General features: G+C 47.2%; 1 protein-coding gene across 1 annotated transcript; it reads left to right on the top strand.

Moving 5' to 3' along the window:
- The first annotated feature begins 363 nt into the window (after positions 1 to 363).
- On the top strand, positions 364 to 21174 carry LOC108783876 (keratin, type II cytoskeletal 8-like). Its single transcript, XM_018552567.1, has 9 exons — positions 364 to 763; positions 7168 to 7376; positions 9075 to 9135; positions 10308 to 10403; positions 11112 to 11276; positions 12047 to 12172; positions 14219 to 14439; positions 15333 to 15382; positions 21028 to 21174. Exons 1-9 carry the CDS (start codon positions 476 to 478, stop codon positions 21165 to 21167), a joined length of 1356 nt encoding a protein of 451 aa, XP_018408069.1. The 5' UTR covers positions 364 to 475; the 3' UTR covers positions 21168 to 21174.
- Positions 21175 to 22102: the final 928 nt, after the last annotated feature.

Genomic DNA, 22102 nt, shown 5'->3' with positions numbered 1-22102 from the left:
GTTGGGCTTTAATAGATCTTGACCAAGTCTTGCAGAGTCCAATTGATCTTCCGCTGGCCATTTTTAATTCAATTTCTTCATCATCTGAATCTTTTTGATAACACTGCGATCATATGGGACGGACAGTCCTATCCTGCTGCTTCTATTTGGGTTCTTGTTCGGGGGGTGGGCGGTGGTCGTTATCGGGGGTCCGTGTCACTGTAGTCCCATGGAGAGTTGCCAAAGCCAGGATTGGGTAGACAAGTGTTATTTGTAGATAAGGCGGTGTCACCTGGGAGTAGGGCGAGGGCCAGGAACCGGCCCGGCCTCTAGAGGAATACTTATTCAAATATTGTGTCAATAAACAAGAAGGAAAGACTAACAGGTGACACATGAGCCTGGGTGGCCCGAGTCACAGCTTCACGTCTCGTCTCTGCAGAGCTTCATCCTCATCCTCCAGACCTCCATCCGTCCTCTTGTGACTCCCACCACCGCCATGAGTCTGTACAACAACCGCTATGGCACCACCAGGGGCTTCAGCAGCCGCTCCCATGGCTCTCTGTCTGGAAGACCCTCTGTGTTCAGGGCCAGCACAGGCTACCAGCCCGGGCTACAGAGAGCCAGCAGTGGCCTCAACATTTCTCGGATCACCCCGGGGTCCAGCACCTTCCTGCTGTCCTCCATGCCCAACCTGGAGGTGGACCCCAAACTGCACCAGATGAGGACCGAGGAGAAGGAGCAGATCAAGGGGCTCAACAATCAGTTTGTTAACTTCATAGACAAGGTAAGGGGGTCATGTTATATGGTAAGCACGCTGTATTCACCTATATGCTGTTATGCGGGTAAGTGGAAGTATCTCGAGATATAGCAGATCATGCAGAAAGAATGGACTATAGGATATTATTATTATTATTATACAGGATTTATATAGCGCCAACAGTTTGCACAGCGCTTTACAACATAAGGAAGACATTACAGTCACAATACAATTCAAGACAAGATGGCAAGTAGGGCCGTGCCCGTGAGAGCGTACAATCTAGAAGGGAGCGGGAAGTGATACATGAGGAGGTATCCCCTTTATTGGTTATTCAGATGCAAACTTCAGGGATTCCTTAGATTCTCTTCATCAGCCTAAAGCAGATTATGCAGAAATGTGGGGTTTAAGGGATCCCCTTTATTGGCTAACTTAAGTTATTAAATATTCAAGCTTTCAGGGTTCCTTAAGTCCCTTGATCAGCCTCCGTACATATAGCAGATCATCCAGAAAGTTTGGGCTCTAGGAGATCCCCCATCTATTGGCTTGTGGGGTTCCTAAGTCCCTTCATTAGGCTTTGTCAGTGTCGTAACAACCGGGGGGGGGCGGCCGGTGCGCTGGCCCCGGGCGTAAAGTGGAAGGCTTTGTACATATTGCATATCAGATCATGCAGAATGTCTGGACACTAGGAGATCCCCCATTTATTGGCTTTCGAGATTCCTTAGATCCCTACATCCGGCTTTGTACTTTATAGCAGATCATGCAGAAAGTTTGGACTATGGGATATCCCCTTTATCAGCTATTCAGATGCAAGCTTCCGGGATTCCTTAGATTCCCTTCATCAGATCATGCAGAAATGTGGGGTTTAAGTGATCCCCTTTAGTGGCTAACTTAAGTTATTAAAGATTCAAGCTTTCAGGGTTCTTTAAGTCCCTTCATCAGCCTTTGTACATATAGCAGATCATACAGAAATTCTGGACTTTAGGAGATTCTCCATTTATTGGCTTTCGCGGTTCCGTAGATTCCATCATCAGGCTTAGTACATATCATACAACAGCTATAGAGCCCAATAGCATTTTGGGGGGTCCCAGTAGTGTTATAGGTTGTGACCTTCACCCTGTGGAATTCTATTTTCTGGGATTTGAGAATTGTGGAAAACTGTCATTTGGCAGGATAAGGGCACCGGAAATGTTCTGAACTGAAAGACGAAATCTTACTGGTCAATAAAGTGGCCCATTTAAAATGGAGATCAGATTCCACTCAGGGCTGTCTTTAAATGAGAACTATGAGTGGGGTGCTTTTCACTCACCTCATAGTTCTAGCCGACCTGTGACAATGAGACTGTCACAGGTCGGCTCAATAGATCGGGAGGTAAGCGAACACATACCGGCACTCGCTCACTTCTCGATCCTGTCACGGCTCTCTGCGGTGACAGGGGAGGGGCTGGATTCCCCCCTCCCCGCTCCGATCCTCCAGCGCTGACTGGCGGAACGGACGGGGGAAGGGGCGGGTACAGCTGGCTCTGCCTCTAGATAGGCAGAGCCAGCTGTCACTCACGCAGCTGGGCGGATCCAGACATAATTGTCGGGATCCGTTTCAGCTGCGGCGTCTCAGTATACCGCGAGCTGTAGCTCTCTATATACTGAGCTTAGGGTGACGGGAGGATGCTAGTTTGTGTCCTCATTTACCCTTAGGAGAACTATGGGGCAAAGCCCTAACCCTATAGTTCTCCTTTAATGCGGGCAAAAGGGGCAGTTGCCCTGGGCCCAATCATTGTTCTGGGGCCCAAAGCAGCTGCCCCTCGAGCCCGCAAAAGATACACACGAGGCACTGTTCTGTTTACTATGCGATCGGCCTTGCATAGTGTTGCTCCTCCCCTGCCGTTGGCGGCATACCGTGACGTCTCACGCAGGGTCACGTCTTCTTCTGACGGGACAGGGCACCTAACAAAATGTTTGCCCAGGGTGCAATCAATATTTAAGATGGTCCCGATCCCACCATTTGCTCTTTGCTGGACACCGCACTCTTACCCTACATCTGTAGATGCCACTTGTACCTGATTTGCTGGGACAGTCCTACATCTTGGCCCCTCTGATACCAGGTCCGAGGCCAAGTATTTGAGTTACCGCATATACACAGTAATTTAAAAATGCAATCATTATAGGGATCGGGGCCATGATTGGGTGGTCCTATTTAGAGGTGGGGTCTGGGCAGAGCTAATGCGCAAAGTGAGTGTGAGATAGGCACAACCACCCAGTAAAGAAGGCGGACAAAATGCGGACCTCGTGGGCAGGGTAAACAGTGTCCCACGGTACCTTAGTGTTGGTATGTATGCACATCCAGCCCCCCACTTTATGCTTCATTCACAAAATACAGATCGCCATGTGCACTCCTCTGTGATTGGAGGAGAAGTCAGTCACATGACTTTGGCAGGTCACCTAACCATGCATCCCTCCCAGCCTTTTTATCCCCACTCCCATGCAGTCTAATAGCGCTCTGCTTGCTCTACAAGTCCCAAAGCGATCGGATCACGACGCACATTGCTGTGCTTTATAAACGTAGGCAGCTGTATGGCCGTTGTAAGGCACTTAGCACCCCATCATTACTCTTTGTGCTGCCTTACCGTATCAAATAATTAGCCAAGGCGTGGGCATGGAGAACGACCTTTCGTCTTGAATTTCACAGATGATAATTTTTTCAAAGCAACGTTTTACTGGAAGAAACATGGAGGCCATACTGACCTTCTACTGAAAATGCTAATAGCCTGGCTGCTATGCTGACCCCCCGGCTTCCGTACGTTCCATGAATGACCAAGCCAAGCATGCAGATCAGAGAGTGAAATCCTATGTCCTTATGTGCAAGGCCGGTGCTAGACTATTTTGTGCCCTAGGCAAGACCAGCTACTTGCACCCCCCAATCCCCCACTCCGCTCGCGCTGCTCCATTCTCCTGCCGGCCAACTTTCACAGGCGATAGATGGATGTAAGCAGCCGGGACAACAGCCAGACTGCTTTTTACATTTGAAATAGCCAATAGCAGAGTGGCTATTGAAACACAAGCAACTGAGGGGAGGAGCAGACCTGAGAGAGAAAGTTGCTTAGTATTCCTCCTCTACTCAGTGGGCTAATGTAGCTCGTCCAATGCATTTCAATGGAGCTGTTCACATCTCACAGCTCAATGTCGCCCGTAGCTCGTTGCTCAAGCTTGTAGCTCGAACATGACCTATTTTTCCACGGATGTCGCGCGATTTAGCCCCAATAGGCTCAATGGTTTTTAGCAAAGTCGCGCATTACCAGCGATATTGCACGACCTTGTCGCGGGATATCGCGCTACAGAAGGGTCACTTTTCCACAGCAATATGTAAGAAAAGAATGATGTCACATCAAGACCGCTGTTGACTGGTCAGAGCCCAATGTAGCAGTGACGAAGTCCCTCCCAAAAAACGCGCTACGTAGCGCGACAAAATGTGCACTGTCGCTCAATATTGCGCAATGTAGCTCAAAGCCGCTCAGCACGAAATCGCGCGGGAAAAACGTGCGATTCTCCATGTCCAGAGGCAGAGCCAGCTGTGCCCGCCCCCTCCCCCGTCCGTTCCGTCAGTCAGCGTTGGAGGATCGGACATGGGAGGGGGGAATCCCTGCAGGGAGCCATGAGTGACAGTCACCGCTCTCTGCACGGATAGATCGAGAAGTGAGCGAGCGCCGGTATGTGTTCGCTCACCTCACGATCTACTGAGCCGTCCTGTGACAGTTTCATTGTCACAGGTCGGCTAGAACTATGAGGTGAGTGAAAATCACTCACCTCATAGTTCTCCTTTAATCACCTTTTATATAGAATGGGGAAGAGTTACTGCCTCCGCCATCTTGCCCCATCAACTCTTGACCTGGTTGGCTCACCAAGATTCAATAGGAATACACAGGACTCTTGTATATAGATTATATTTACTTATCGCAGAGTTCTTCTTTAACTCCTCACCACCAAAGTTGGCCGGAGTTCAGCTTTAGGTTTTTGGTGAACACCGAAGCACCGGCCCAGGTTTGCTCTCTCTCTCTTTTTTTTGGTCATCTTAATATTTCGCCCTTAACAAACGTTTCTCAGGTTTCCCGTCCTCATGAATTGTTTACTTTGTATCACTTTAATTAAATTCAGAGCCGATTTTCCCAGCCCGGCGCTGAGCTCCTGGCAGACCTGGGAACACGTCTTGTTGTGTGAACCCGTGTGACACAGTAAACCGCAGGAGAGGGATTGGCATAACTCTGGGCAGAGAGCGGACGCAGGACAATGATGGGAAAAAACGGAGGTAGAAGCCCAGCAAATAATGGAACGATCTCATTTCATTATTTGGCCATTGTGAGCGGCGCTCTTGGTAAACACGGCAGGCCTAATCCCCGGCCATGGAACCTCCCTGGCTTGTGCGCCCATTACAAATATTGTCCATGTGGTGCCAACTCCCCACTCACCTGGGCACAGGCTTCCCCCCGGCTCTGGGGTTGTGGATTTATATAATCTCTGCATATATTTGTAATTGACCTCAGTCATGGGACTCCGTGCCTGCAAAAGAAGACTTTATCAGGATTTTCTGATAAGGAAAAATACAGTCTGTAACTGGGAATAAGAGAAATGGGATAATTTTATGTCTCTGAAATGTTGGTGAAAAAGAGGAAATTTTGGTAAAATGTTGTTGGCACCATACATTTTCTTAGTTATTATTACAGTGTTTATCTTGATTTTTATAATATATTCACTTTTTTTTTTACAAGGCTTGAACTTCCATTTTCTTATTATTTAACGTTTGCAGCCACAAGAGGGAGCTCTCAATGGCTCAGTGCAATTTTTTGTTTGCAACCATTGTGTAAGGCTGCGAGCCAGGAAGCCGAGTTTGAGTATGCGATGAACCGCTATGGCTGCCCCCCCATGTACATATTCAAGGGAAATGAGCAGGACAAGGAGGCAGTTGTATAATAATTATATTATTATTATTACTTTTTAATTAAAGCCCAACTCTTGCTCATCAGTTCCCTCTATAGGAGCAGCACCTGGCTCTCAAAAAGAAAAGGTGCTGTTCACTCTTTTTCTCCTCTGACGAAGGGCTGATCCTGAATGCTACAGAGATCATCGCTATGTAATGAGTGGTCCTGTTATCTGCAGCATTCTCTTGTGAGTTCAGGGTGGTAGGGGGTGGAGCCATGACACCTTAAACACAAAGGAGGTGAGTTGAATGATGCTGGGTGTCATTCAACCCAGCAGCGCTGGATACTCTAGATGCATTTGTCTACATTGGAAGTATTCAAAATGTGCAAGTAACGCCCCTTTCAAACAGGTGGTCTGATCAGGTCCATCTGTCAGTTTTTCAGGTGAACTAGATCGGATGCCCAAAGTAATTCTATGGGCAGCCGGGCCTAAGGGCCGTTCACACCAGATGCAGTGCGTTCCGGCCCGATTCTAGCCAGAACGCACTGCATGGCAATGCGGCCGACTCACTTTTTTGTGGGGCAGGAGGGGGCGTGGCGAGCCATTGAAGTGAATGGCACCGTAGCCACGCCCTCCGGCCACAATGCAATCGGCCGCAGGGGACCGCAAGTCACATTATGTCTGCGGTCCAGTCTGGTGCGATCAAAATAGTGCTTGCAGCAGGCATAATGTGCTTTGCAATCCCGTGTGGCTGATCGAATTGCGGCCGGAGGGCGTGGCTACGGTGCCATTCACTTCAATGGCCTCCTCCTGCCCCACAAAAAAGTGAGAACCGGCCACCATGCGAGGCAGTGCGTTCTGGCTAGAATCGGGCCGGAACACACTGCAACTGGTGTGAACCAGCCCTAAATGAACAGACATACATTTCCACCCCGTTACCCCTGACCCTGGCTAGGTCCGGAAACACAAATGGAATAGTGTTCCGTTTCTCTGGACCTGATCATGCTGGATTGGGGGTAATCTGATATAAATAGACACATGCCAATTTACACTCGATTCCTCATAGGCTGACATGGTTCCGGTCATTTAGGTTTTTTAGGAAAAAATTGGAGGGACACAGTTGTCACAGTGGTGACATCTGATCCGTACCGCTCTGGCCAGGAGGGGATCAATGCATGGATCCCTTCCCGATCAGCCCGTGTGAAAGGAACCTTGGCCTTTTCTAAACCACAAAGTGTCACAGAAGTCATTACAAAGGCATCTGCAGTCACTCAAAACTGTTTTTATTGCTACGAGTGGACGGTCCTGGCTTATTCAGTGGCTAGGTCCGGGCAGCGCCAACCCATACAGTTGGTGTTATGGGCGGTTCACACATATTTATAAGTGGGGTCTAAGTGAGACCAACCCATAAAGTGGGTGTGATTCGTGCAGTTTTGTCCCTGGGATTCAGACCACAATGTTGGTTGGCATGCCTGGCTTGCAATGATCTTACAATTCTAGTGACTGATATCTGCTTTGTGTTAGGTTCGAGAACTGGAGAGGCAGAACAAGATCCTGAAGACCCAGCTGAAGCTACTGAAGGAGAAGGACAACTACAAGTCCAACATCGACCAGGTCACAGCGGGGTCCGGCAACCACCTGAAGCAGCAGATAGACTCCCTGCTGCACGAGAAGGACAAGCTGCAGGCCGAGCTGCAGAACATGCAGGCTGTGTTGGAGGAGCTGAAGAGCCGGTACAAAAAGTTTGGGCTTTACATTCACTTTAAAGCAGAACTAAATAACAGAAATAACAAGATAACAATGTCTCTGCAGTACTTTTTTCTGCCACTAGATGTCCTCAGTCTGTCGGCCGCCATCATTCAAGTCACTTACTTTGAGCTCAGGTCATCATAGACCTGTACCCAGCCTGTGAGTGGACAGTGAAAGGAGAAGCAGCAGTGTGATGAGCTCATCTCTATAATTCTGCTTTCCAAGGACCTGAACAAATTGGCTCCTTGTGCTTCTTCTTTCTATTACACTCCAGCCCTGCTGTGCAGGGACTACAAGAGGCTGACACCAGGCCAAATGAAGGTTCTTGCATTTAAAAATACAGAGAAGAGAAGATCACCTAGGACCAGGACTTTAAAAGATCTTATCGTTAGAGTCCCGGTCCTAGATGTCCTTCTCTTCTCTGTAGACTCTAATATATGGGATGCGGTGTCTTTACTTCCTTTGGGATTGGCTGTAGTAATGTAACTTGCATTTAAAAAATACATTTAATGCTATAATAATGATTGCAGAGCTGCAATACTATGTGTCTTTTATATCTGACTGGAGCTCAGCTTTAAAGGAGAACTATGGGGTTAAGGCTTTTCCCCATAGTTCTCCTTAGGGTAACGGGAGGACACAAACTAGCGTCCTCCCGTCACCCTAGGCTCAGTATACCGCGAGCTGTAGCAAGCGGTATACTGAGATGCCGCAGCTGAAGCGGATCCCGACAATTGTGCCGGGATCCGCCCAGCTGCGTGAGTGACAGCTGGCTCTGCCTATCTAGAGGCAGAGCCAGCTGTACCTGTCCCCTCCCCCGTCCGTTCCGCCAGTCAACGCTGGTAGATCGGAGCGGGGAGGGGGGAATCCAGTCCCTCCCCTGTCGTGGCGGAGAGCCGTGGCAGGATCAAGAGGTGAGCGAACGCCGGTATGTGTTCGCTCACCTCCCGATCTACTGAGCCGACCTGTGACAGTCTCATTGTCACAGGTCGGCTAGAACTATGAGGTGGGTGAAAAGCACCCCCCCTCATAGTTCTCCTTTAAAACGGTCATGCTATTTGACACCCCAGCAGGGACGTGCGGTCAGGGGAGGCAGGTGGGGCAGAGCCTCACCTAGAATTATAGAGGAAAAAGCTGTCAGCTTCAAGTCTGAAGCTGACAGATTTTTCTCCATTCAGATCGGCTTCTATCAGGTTATACATCAGGGAAATCCTCCCAGCTGTGTAACCTGTCATGGACGGAGCGCTGGATGTTAATTACAAGCAGCGCTGCGTCTGGCTTTTGACAGGTAGTTAGGTTACACAGCAGCGGGCTTCTCCACTGCTTGTGTAACCTAACAAGTGAGGGGAGAACTGCAGCAGCCTCTACTCTGTGTTAGAGGCGTGAGCTCTGTGGATGGTTTGGACCAATGGGAAAGCGCCATTGGTCCAAGGTGTCCAATCAAAAAAAGAAAAAAAACCCACTGAGGCCATCGATCTCGATGCCTCAGCAGTGACAGGCAAGTGAGGGGCAAGCTCCTCCCTGTCTCCTCCCTTCCTCCTCTACACTAGATGGTGACCGGGTTGGGGGGGCTTCGTCAGGATAGGGGTGGGGCTTTGGCGGGGTAGGGCTTCATTGGGTTGGGGGCGGGGAATGTATAGTAACTGGTGGGACGGTCTCAGCTCATTGTCGGTCTTATTTCGCAGATACGAGGATGAAATAAACAGGAGGAACCAGTTGGAAAATGATTTTGTATTAACCAAGAAGGTACGTTGTCTCATGCATTAGCTCTACATCTTTGTGTCTGTCTGTGTGTGGCACAGCGGCTTGGCCTAGTTGTACGCCTTGCAGCCTGGAGGTCCTTGGTTCCGTTTCCACAAGGGTTCTGCCTCTACGTTCACATGTATTTGAGTTTCCGCACACATTCCATAATGGAAAAATAGGCCAGGGATGAGTTTGGTCTGAACCCGAGCTCCTCCAAACACCGAAGGAGCTCCTCCGCACATGGAAGAAAACTCCTTTCACTGCTGCTCCATTAGCCGCAGCTGGAAATTTCCCTGCCTGCAGCTGCATGTTAGCAAAGCGGTCAGATGCGGTGACATCATTGACCTTTTATGGTCACATGGCTATACTAATATGAGCTCTGGTTGGGACTGAACTCGGTCCTCACCTTAGCTCCTCTGAACACATAAGGAGCTCCTCCAAATTTGGAAGGAAACTCCCTCTGATGCTGCCTAATAAGGAATCCCATTCCCACAGCTGAATGTTAGCTGAGGGATAGGATGTGGTGACATCCTTGACCTTATATGGCCACATGGCTATATTTGGTCAACGACATTGACCATGTGGCCATATAAGATCAATACCGTCAGGGGCATCGCGCGGTCGGATGTCACTCAGCCGTGACGTCATCGCGCATGCGCGACCATCTAATTGGCGCCTGTCAGCGGCGCCAATTAGATGGTGATGGACGCCGGCAGAGAGAGGAGGGGACGTTCACTCGGCGGGATGAGGTATGCCGCCGGGTCCCCTCCTCTCTCCTGACACTGTCGGGCTCTGTGCCAATGACAGACTGCCAGACTTTTTAGAGGGGGTGACACCAAAATGAATGTCAGCCATTTTGGTGTCACCCCTCCAATGGTATCACCTGGGTGCGGGCCGCACCCCCCTTGTGACGCCACTTAATACCGTCAGCATCCCGCCCCTTTGTTTTTGTGCAGCTGTGAGGTGGGGAATGCTCCTGCCTGCAGCTCATTGGTCGGGTGGCCCATGGTACGTCCGTGTTCACAGGAGCTCGAGTTCATCCCTGTAATAGGTTTCTTAGCGTCTCCCCAACCTGTCCTTTACACTGTAAGCTTCTTTGGTGGCAGTGCCTGGTAATATGTTCTCCTTCATAACGGTGTACACACACATAATGAATTTGTATCTGTGTCCCGCAGGATCTCGATGACACTTACCTGCACAAGGTGGACAACGAGTCCAAGCTGGATAGTCTGACGGATGAAATTGAGTATCTAAAGCAGGTCTATCAGGAGGTAATGTAATCTCTTTTCTGATTGGTGGCTCACAATTGTTTTTCATTTGTACCTAAAAACAATTAAATCTGATTTCCGAGTTACATTTCTTCACTTCTAAAGATGAAGTCCGGGCAAAAATCTCAATATGAGATTTCAGAAAATATATCATTGTTTGGGGGGTCTGAAGCTGTTTTCTTGCCAAAAATTCTGATTTTATCGTGTGTGCAAATGTAAGAAATTGCTCCGGGCAGCAAGTGGTCAATAGAGTGTAATCAAGTCACTGATCAACAGAGTGCACAGCTACTGTCTACAGCACCCATTGTGCAGCGGGGATGCATGTCTAAAGGGATGCCAGGGATAGGTTTTTTATATAATGTTCGGGAAGAACAGTACAGTGACTGATGCCAGTCATAAAGATCACACATGACAAAGAGCAAAATAATTGATGGCAGAGAAAGCATAGCTGTGAATGTACACTACAGAGGTGTATAAATGTTCGTGGTGTGTTTATAAGGTTAGTAAATCAACCACCAATGACTCGATGGGTCAGGTGGGAAGAGTATTCATGATGATTGAAGTTGTTGAGACAGGAAATGAAGGTGAGCTCAGGATAACTACTGCGACTTCGAAGGGTTATATTGTGGAGAAGTCTGCAGGGAATTGAGAGTAACCAGTTCCAACACAAGAGAATATATGCCATCAGCCTGACCTTTGTCATCTTTATAGGAAATCAATGAGCTCCAGTCCCAAATACACAATGACAAGGTGACGGTGGAGCTGGACAACAACCGAGACCTGGAGATGAAGCACATCATGGATGAAGTCCGGGCCCAGTACCAGACCATGGCAGACAGGAGCCGCCAGGAAGCCGAACACTTGTACAGGAGCAAGGTACCATGACCAGCGCCAACTCTCTCTGATTCTCTCGAGAATGCTGACCCAGTCGATTTTGCTGTGTACAGTAAAGGAAGAATCCGGCCGCACTCTGTTCCTCGCTGATCAGTTTTTTGATAGTTCATCAGTCCTCCTCCTCCTGTCACAGTATCACTCGCTGTACATGTGGATTAATAGAACCTCTGTAAAGCTGGTGTTCTGTCGAGAATGCCGACCCAGTCGATTTCGCCGACCTGACCATCTGCGCTTGCGCACACCCCGGGATGAACGAGCAAACAGCCATTTATTTACAAAGTATTTTTTTTTCTAATTGTTAATTGTGACCGTTCATAATATGCCGTCCATGGCTGTAAATGATGGATTGCATTTTATGCACATCCACAAATAACATCGTAAGCAATTACATTATAATGTAATTGCTTACGCTATTAATTGTGAATGTGCATACATTTACAGCCATGGACGGCATATTATGAACGGTCACAATTAACAATTAGAAAAAAAAATACTTTGTAAATAAATGGCTGTTTGCTCGTTCATCCCGGGGTGTGCGCAAGCGCAGATGGTCAGGTAGGCAAAATCGACTGGGTCGGCATTCTCGACAGAACATCGGCTTTACAGAGTTTCTATTAATCCACATGTACAGCGAGTAGCACTGTGACAGGAGGAGGAGGACTGATGAACTATCAATACACTGATCAGCGAGGAACAGAGTGCGGCCGGATTCTTCCTTTACTGTACACTGATTTCTTTTTGGGGTTTTGCAGATTGACGACATGATGAATCAGTCTAAACGCACCAATGACGAGCTGAGAGCGCTGAAGAATGAATTGGCGGATTTACACCGTATGATACAACGCACCAACAGTGACAATGAGGCCCTGAAGAATCAGGTATGACCAGAGGAGGGAGTGCTGCATGACGGTATTTATATCCAAAGATGGCGGAATTATGGGGGCTCTAAATAGAAATATCTGATACAATAAAGGACATGGCGCTCAATTCACCGAGATGTATGATTTATTCTAACTGAATTCATTATTTCCTCACAACGAAGTTCTCATCAAAGCATTCAAGTCATATAAAGAATGTGGCATGCATGGAATTGTCATTTTGTTGCAATGAAGAACTGTTTAGCCATTAAAAACGTTTATTTCACATTCGGGATGAGAAACATCGGGAGATTTTGCGTCACTGAAATTTTAACCCTAATCCTTACACTAATCCTTACACTAATCCTTACACTAATCCTAACACTAACCCTAACGGTACACTGTGCTGTAAAACTATCCACTTTTCCCCGAGTTGCTGTACATTGGCAAAGCACATTAAGTCCACGTGTGAATAGGCACTTATTCTATCGCTAACATTAAAGGAGAACTATGGGGTCAGTGTTTTTCCCCATAGTTCTCCTTGGGGTAACGGGAGGACACAAACTAGCGTCCTCCCGTCACCCTAAGCTCAGTATACCGCAAGCTACATCTCGCAGTATACTGAGACGCCGCAGCCGGAGCGGATCCCGACATCGATGTCGAGATCCGCCCAGCTGCGTGAGTGACAGCTGGCTCTGCCTATCTAGTGGGGGGAATCCAGCCCCTCCCCTGTCACGGCAGAGAGCCGTGACAGGATCGAGAGGTGAGCGAACGCCGGTATGTGTTCGCTCACCTCCCGATCTACTGAGCCGACCTGTGACAGTCTCATTGTCACAGGTCGGCTAGAACTATGAGGTGAGTGAAAAGCACTCACCTCATAGTTCTCCTTTAACCCTAACCCTAGTTCTAACTGAAACTTTAGCACTAACCCCAACTCTAGCACTTACTGTAATGTAAGCCTTAAGGTGGCCATACACTTTACAACCATCGCAAGACCTTAGTCTTGCGATGGTTGTAAAGTAATTAAAAAAACGTACGATCTGCCCATCTTGGACAGGCAGATCGTACTCTCGATCATCGGTCGCACGTCTTCGTTCACACTGCTTGATTCTCGTACGATCGCGGGATGTATGGGCACCTTTACTCCAGCACTAACACTCACTCTAACACTAAACCTAACGCTAGCACCAACCCTAACTCTAGTGCTAATGCTAACCCTTAGACATGTGCGAATTCCGAATTACAGGTATAACGAATGCAAATGAATCCGAATTTCCGATTAGTTTTTTTTTGGACGAACTTTCGTTTTTTGGATGAAATTTAGTTGCAGCAAAGTGACATTTGAGAACAAGAAAAAAAAAAATTTCCCCTTTCCGCTAACGAATTTCATCCGAATTCCAATTGACTTTCGGATTGACTTTCGGACCCGAATTCCGAAAAACAAAATAAAGCAAAATCCGAATCAAAACGGAACGAAACTAAACACATTTTTGGATGGTGCACATGTCTACTAACCCGAACTTTATCCATGACTGTAGTACTAACCTTAGCTCTAACCCTGACTTTAACACTAACCCCTAACTTTAGAGCTAACCCTAACTGTAACATCAGTCTAGCTTTGACCCTAACTTTAGCACTAACCTCAACTATAGCACCAACCCTAAATACAGTACCAACCCTAACTCTAGCCCTAGCTGTAACTGCAACTTCAGCACTAACCCTAATTTTAACCCTCACTCTAACACTAAACCTAACTGTAGCAGCAATCCTAATTCTGGCACTAACCCCAACTCTAACCCTAGCTCTAGCATTAACCCTAACACTAGTGCTAACTCTAACTGAAACTTTAGCAGTAATCCTAACCCTAGCACTTACCATGATGCTAACCCTTATTCCAGCATTAACCCTCATTCTAACACTAAACCTAACGCTAGCTCTAGCACCAACCCTGACTCTAGCACTAACTCCAGTGCTAAGGCTAACCCTAGCTCTAACTGTACCTTCAACACAAGTCTAACTGTGACCCACACTAAGGGACCTTAATACAACCCAATATTCTAATTCCAGCGTGCAAATCTAGAGAATGCCATCGCCCATGCAGAGGACAGCGGCGAGCAGGCTGTGCAGAACGCCAAGTCCCACTCTCAGGACCTGGAAGAGGCCCTAAGAAGAGCGAAGCAGGACATGGCAGGCAAGGTGCGAGAGTACCAGGACCTGATGAACACCAAACTGGCTCTGGACATCGAAATCGCCACCTACCGCAAATTGCTGGAGGGAGAGGAGACCAGGTGAGCCGAAGTCTGAGAATTGAGGAGCAGTAAAATGTCACACTTCAGGGTCTATTTATAAACAATTCACAGAGCCACTGGCCCTATGAATCTCGGTGAATGTTCTCTCTGTGTGAATGGATGCACAAAGCTAACGGTCTTGTTATATACATTCAAGTCAAATGTATTTTCGAATCTCATCTTGTAATACCACATTATGGCCACTAGATGGAGATGAGGAGTCTTTGTGCATCCATTCACCCAGAATGCGCGTTCACAGAGATTCTCAGGGCCAATGGCTCTGCAAATTATTTAGAAATAGAACCGGGGGTGTATTGCTCTTTATTAGATCCAATTATAGGCTAAAGAGGTTTAAAGCTGAAATGTAATGAAAATAAAAATAATTAAAAAAAAAAGTAAAAAATTATAAAACATTTTTAGAAAAGCAAAAGAAAATAGTAACATAATAAAATATAAAAAATTAAAAAGTGAAAGATAATAAAATAAAAATTAAAAAAAATGAAATAAAAATGTGAAAAAGTAAAAAATGAAATAAAATTAAAAAAAATTAAAAAGTGATAAAAAAAGTACAACATTTTTTTTACAAAATGTAAACCAACCCGTCCCTGCCATATGGTTGCCATTCTCCATTGGGGGGGGTTTCTCCATGGGGGGGTTGGCGGGTAGGGGGGCGCATTGGCCTTGGGGCAGCAGAGAGAGTAAATCCGGCCCTGACTGTCACAGCCGAGACTTAACTGTGCATTTTGAATGCATATTTGCATCTGTTTAGCTCCATCAAAAATTAATGAATATAAATGGACTATATTTTAAAGATGGCGTCTTCCACCGTGTACAGGTGGAAGGCCGAGCATACATGTCTTTTTGTTTAACCAACATGCACTTCTTCCCTGCAGACTGAGCAACCATCCTTCAAGTGGCCAGAACAGCGCTGTAGACAAGCTGGGTGAGTAGAGAATCTCCGAATAAAGAGAATATAACATTTTTGCATATATTTTGTATATTAATGTTCATCCTTTTGCAACCCAGAGATCAAGAGTGCAGGGTGGTACTCCAGGGTTTCAGATAGCTGTTCTACTGCTGTGCTGAACACACTGGAATTGTAGGATCTCAATGGCACAAATAAAAGGAGGAACTTGTCCCACTTCCTTTATTATTAGGGTTGGTGTCATCCAGATCTATAGACTGCAGGAGCACCAAGGGCGGGGCAAGTGCTGGGGGACATTAGGTAGAATGGAGAAGGGGGGGAGGGAGTGGTGGTAAAAAGCAGGTCTTACAATTAGCAGCCCCCTTAGTACAGAGCCCCCAGTGCAAATACCCCATTTGTAGTTCCACCCCTGAAAATCAAATGAATGTAAACTGGGTGAACCTTCTGACTGTAGCACAGAGCCGGCGATTAGAGATGAGTGGGTCTTCCTGGGTTCAATTTTTGAACAATTTTGCATCAAACCCGGTTGAAGTCTAGTGGGGGGAAGAGGGGGGGGGAATCGTATTATTCAATTATGGTTATTTGTAGGGCTAAAGACAGAGGTGTCCCCCAGCATATTCACCATCTGAGGCAGGGGAAGGGGTGCTGGTGGTTCACATTGTAGGGAAGGGTGGATTGTGGAGCATTGGTGGATAGGGTGCTTGTATTGCATGCTTGGGGGATGGATCATCTCACCAGCATCCCACCCAGTTTACTGACGTCACTGGTTGCTGGTAGCTAAGCCGGAAGCCGGCCAGAGCATCCCAGATTGCTAAGAGTTGGGCTGCGAGATGTTTATCTTGTACCCGTCCAGCTCTTAGCAATTTGGGATGCTCTGCCTGGAGGGGGGGGCGACAGGCACACTGCAAACATTGTGCGGCAGAGCGGCTGTGCCACTCTGCCTGCAGCCCCCCACCATAGGCATACACAACCTATTGCATTAGGGTGTGCACACAAAACTACAAACACACACATATATATCTCTCTCTCTCTATATATACACTGAGCGACCAGATTATTATGACCACCTGACCTTTGTAGGCAAATTAGCTATAATTATGCGCTGAAGTTGCTAGAGGGCCAGACAATTATAAATAGGGAAGCAGGTTGGTTACCACGACAGTAGAAGTGATTTCTGAAGATTCGGGGAAACAACGCGATTTATCAGCCTTTGAACGTGGGATGATTGTTGGCGCTCGGAGCCATGGAGCGAGTATCAGCAAAACAGAGGAATTCGTTAAATGTTCAAGAGCAGCTGTTGTTAAAGTGATTAAAGACCGGACTGTCAGCCGAAAATCTGGGTCTGAACGTGCGAATTGTGGCCGTCAGAGACTAGTCAATGTTAGGGCAGAACGGAGAGTAACAAGACTGGTACAAGACAAAAGAAGGACAACAGTGCCGTGTCAGATTCCTCGCAACCCCTTTCATCATTTCGTGGAGTCACAAGGCAGCCCAACGAAGTACTGATGGGGTGGTCATAATAATCTGGCCACTCAGTATATATATAGTACATACATGCCAAGGCACCCAATCTACTGCTGGTGCCCTCTGTTGTGCTTGGAGCGATTAGGGTGTACCCAGGCACACCCGGCACACCCTGTGTGCACGCCTATGCCCCCTATATAACCCAAAGAAATGCCACCTGAGGCAACAGCATCAGGCTGCCTCATTATAGGGATAGCCCTGGCTAAAGAGCAAAGCTGTTACCAGACGAAAGGCATGGGACAGTAAGCAGTGCCATGGGAGAGATGTACACATGACCTCCCTTTTTTGAGTCTGACCTTTTAGCGCTTGGTGGGTCAGAACTCTGCCCCCTGATAGATTTTACCTTTCCCCAGTACAAACAAGAGACCGGTTTCTCCCTGCCATGTAGCTACTAGATCTGGATCTAATCCAAAATCCGTACTCACGATGGAACACACACAGTTCTGGAGACAATTATTTTTTTAACTTGTGATCCCGAAGTGATGCCAAAAGTGTCAGTATCCATTACTCTAATCGGGTTCCCAGGTCCTGTTCACACAAAGCTCAGTTTATTAGGGCTTTTTATTTCTGGGTGTAAACTGATGTATTTGTGTTTCGGTGTATGTCATGGGTGAGGTTTTTTAATAGAGATTTATAGGAGGTCATGCCGACTAAAAACCAATACACAGAAAGAAAGGGGAGAGACACATAAAATCCAAACAAAGAATATAAAAATGTTAGTCATGTGCATTATCTATTTGTATCTGTATTCTTAGGCCGGTCCACCCAAAAGTTATATTTCAGTTATAATAATAAATACGTAGCGCTCTTACTTTATATAACAATCCTAATGCGCAATGAAATGTCCCAAAAGCTAGACAATAATAAGTTATGTATATCTCAAATGATCGTTTAATATCCCAGAATATTGATAAAACACTTTGTATCAGTTATACATATAATAATAATAATAATAAATATGATAGTGGTTTAAATGCTTTTCCCAAACTAAATCAGTTTTGTCTGGAGTTGGAGCTCAGAGATCTTACAACTAACAGATATATGAAATTGTTAAGGGGGTTTAAAGGAGAACTATGAAAATCACTCAGCCTCATAGGTCGAGCCAACGTGTGACAATTAAACTGTCACAGGTCGGCTCAATAGATGGGGAAGTGAGAGAACACATACCGTCGCTCACTCACTTCTCGATCATCTCCCTGCAGAGAGCAGTGACTGTCACTCACGGCTCCCTACAGGGATTACCCCGCTCCCCTGTCCGATCCTCCAGCGCTGAGTGGAGAAACGGACGGGGGAGGGGGCGGGTACAGCTGGCTCTGCTTCTAGATAGGCAGAGCCAGCTGTCACTCACGCAGCTGGGTGGATCTCGACTGTAATGTCGGTATCCGTCCCGGCTGCGGAGGTCTCGGGAGGTGGTTAGTATATGTCCTCCCGTCAGTCACCCCTAAGAGAACTATGGGGAAAAACACTTACCTCATAGTTCTCTTTTAAGTCTTCTACTTCTAACAAAAGCTGAAATTAATATTGAGTGGGAGCACCCTTTTTCAGCCAGGGTTCCATGGGACCCTAGAGATCCTTCAGAGGTAGCTGAGGGTTCCTTGAGCTATCAATGATCTCTGCCTCTGACACCAGTGGTCTTTTTAGCTATCTGTATGGGCGGCATTCATCCCAGTGAGCATCAATGTAAGGGACATTGATATAAACTGCATTATTCCCACTGGCCACCAATGTACGGAACATTTTTTTCCCCTTGACCACCAATGTAATGGGGTCCTTCTCCCAATGACCATCAATCAAAGGTGAGCCAGTGTGAGCATCAATGTAAAAGAGCACTTCCACACTAACTGAGATTACAATCTCATGTTTAGTTTACTATTTTGTACTGAGATTGTAGTCCATCCCGGGAGCGAGCTTGGAGCGGTGACTACTTTACAACACACACAGGGACCATTGGGAACAAAAATAGCCCCCCTCCAGAGGGAAGGACAGGGTCAGCACCAATTCAGAGATGATTGGAGGATCTACAGCCGAGTGATACACAAATAAGATACATTGTTGTTACATAGATCAGGTACTTGAATGTATTTTTTAGGATTTAAAGTGACATTAAAGTCAAAAAGCTTTTTCCCTCCCCCCAATGTTAATGAAAGCACTTACCTTAAAGGAGAACTATGAGGTGAGTGCTTTTCACTCACCTCATAGTTCTGGCCGACCTGTGACAATGAGACTGTCACAGGTCGGCTCAGAAGATCGGGAGGTGAGCGAACACATACCGGCGTTCGCTCACCTCTCTATCCTGTCCCAGCTCTCGGCTGTGACAGGGGAGGGGCTGTATTCCCCCCTCCCCGCTCCGATCCGCCAGCGCTGACTGGCGGAACGGACGGGGGCGGGTACAGCTGGCTCTGCCTCTGGATAGGCAGAGCCAGCTGTCACTCACGCAGCTGGGCAGATCCCGGCACGATTGTCGGGATCCGCTTCAGCTGCGGCGTCTCAGTATACCGCAAGCTACAGCTCGCGGTATACTGAGCGTAGGGTGACGGGAGGACGCTAGCTTGTGTCCTCCCGTTACCCTAAGGAGAACTATGGGGAAAAGACTTAATCCCATAGTTCTCCTTTAAATTATGTCTCTTAAATCGATCTTCTTCTTCTTTCCTGTCCTTTTCATCTGTCCCTCTAGCGCTGACTCCTCTGTCATTGCTGGCACTTCCTGTCCCACGGTGTCTGCATGTGGGTGCACGCGTCCATAGACTTACCTTGTGTCTCTCCTCGCGTCCTGGCCGAAAATGTGAACTGCGCATGCGCCTGCACCAAGATGCTTTACGGCCCACCTGAGAATTTTCAAATTTTCGGATAGGAGCGCGCGGGGAAGACGCAGGTAAAAACGTTTTTGTTTTGTTTTTGTTTTTACACTTTTTGCATATATCTACTGCTTGCTAGTGTCAGAATGTCAGAATACCAGAATACAATAGGCCTGAAAAACTATCGGTGGTGCAGAAATTTATGTGCAAAACTGTTGCAAAAAAATGGACAAATTCTGACAAACGATCTAAGACGTCGTGGTGACCATAGTTTATAAACAGCCCCGCACCACCTACCGCTATGTGCACATAAGACATATGTCATCTTTTCAATATTGTGACATTCATTACAAAAAAGGGATTTCCCTATCACTGACACAAATGTCACATTCCACAGGAACATGCATTGCGAATTCTTGAATATTTAGTAATAATGTCACAACCTGCGCTATTTTAATCTCGCACCACTGATAGTTTGTCGGGCCCAATGTGTTTTTTTGGCAGATGGAAGAAGCCAAAGGGCCAAGAGCACCGATAGCAGGAAAAGTCCTGGACATGTGAACGGATACATTGTTATAATTGTGTATAGTGTTATATTGTTGGTTATTATTATGATACTTTCTTATATTTGTGAAAACGTTCTGAAAGTTGGACCTGAGCTGTGAATAAATCACCTTGGCCTTGGCGCCGCGGCTCTGTATCAATGACGTGATTGTATGATGGATGTTTGATATAGGGATGCACAGATACCAGTATTTCTGTATTGTGTACAAGTACCAATATTATTTTTTCGGTACTCGCCGATACCGAATACAGAGTACCAGAAGCCCCATTCAGGAAGCCAGGCGGCGTGTAATGACTCGCCACCCGGCTTTCCGATTAGCAGGGAAGCCGCCCCCATGCTTCTCCTCACTATGTGACGAGAAAGCATGGATCCAGCTTTCTGGCCAATCAGGAAGCCGGGCGCCGTGTAATGACTCGTGACGAGGGAGCTCATGAGGTGACGAGCGAGCATGAAGCCGGCTTCCCGTCCAATCAGGAAGCCGGGCGCCGCGTCATTACACGCTGCCCGGCTTCCTGATTGGCCGGGAAGCCGGCTCCATGCTCTCTCGTCACAAGTGACGAGGGAGCATAGAGCTGGCTTCCCGGCCAATCAGGAAGTATCGGGCTAGGCATCTCAGCATTTGGGCAACTACGAGTACTCGCCCAAATACCCGGCATCGACACCAATACCGATACTAGTATTGATATTGGTGCATCCCTAATTATTTTTGATCTATTCATATATTTGATTTATCTTTCTCGACGTGTCTTACCGAGCATTGCCCAAACTTGTGTCTGCAGCCAATCTCCTGAACTTTGACATGAAATCCGCTCCTCCGGCCCGCAAACCAACCAACCCAAAGAAAATTGTCCTTGTTAAGACCATCGAGACCACCGATGGCAAGAAAGTGTCTGAAGCAAGTCACTATTCGGAGGAGTGAGCCAGACCAGAGTGTTCAGGGGGGTAAAATGTTTGTTCTGACAACGCTGCCGTCTGCCATACCGATCAACTGGGGGCTCTTCTCATCTATCCTCCCCGGAGAGCTGCTGCCACAAGCGGTGCAGACCCTTTACTTTTTTTTATACAGAAATCATTCCCATTCACAGTTTCAGATTGGCGCAAATTCCAGTAACTTGCAAATAAAAAGTTTAAAAAAATCTTTCACAATGTCTCCTTTTGTTTTATTTAGACTGAATGTAAACTTTAACAATTGGGGAAGTGAGCTCAGGTTCTGATCGATCCTGGATGGAGCTCCTCCTGGACACGAAAGGAAGCTTTATCCATGCCGCCCAATCAGCTGCGGGAGGGAAATACCTAAGGGCGGGAAGCAGTGATGTCATTGACCGAATATGGTGAACAGAGGAAGATCCTTTCACTACCACCCAATCAACTGCGGTCAGGAAATGTCCCACCTGCAGATGCACATTAGCAAAGGGGTGGATTGCAGTGACATCATTGACTTTATATGGTCACATGGCAATATTTGGTTAATTATGTCAGCACAAGCATCCCGCCCCCTTGTTCACATGCAGCTGCAGGGGATGCCCGGACTGCAGCTGTTTGGGTGGAAATGACCACGGCACTTTATTGTTCGGAAGCGGCTTCCTGCCCAATCAGGAAGCCGGGAGGTGGATCATTACCCACCACCTGACTTTCTGATTTTCCGGTAAGCTAGCTCCATGCTGTTTGGCTGGCTCAAAGCTGATTGGCTGGGAAGCCGGCTTTCCAGCCAATCAGCATGGAGCCGGAATCCCGGACAATCAGGAAGCCAGGAGGCAGGTCATTACCCGGCTCCATGTTCCCTCGATGCACTGCCGGTCAGAGGTAATCTCCCTCTGACCGGAAGTTCCGGTATCAGGGAAGGTATCAGAGCAT

The sequence above is a fragment of the Nanorana parkeri genome, unplaced genomic scaffold (genome assembly GCF_000935625.1).
Source record: "Nanorana parkeri isolate BGI_ZX_2015 unplaced genomic scaffold, ASM93562v1 scaffold92, whole genome shotgun sequence".
Classification (NCBI taxonomy): domain Eukaryota; kingdom Metazoa; phylum Chordata; class Amphibia; order Anura; family Dicroglossidae; genus Nanorana; species Nanorana parkeri.
This window is presented reverse-complemented; position numbering and strand designations above follow the sequence as displayed.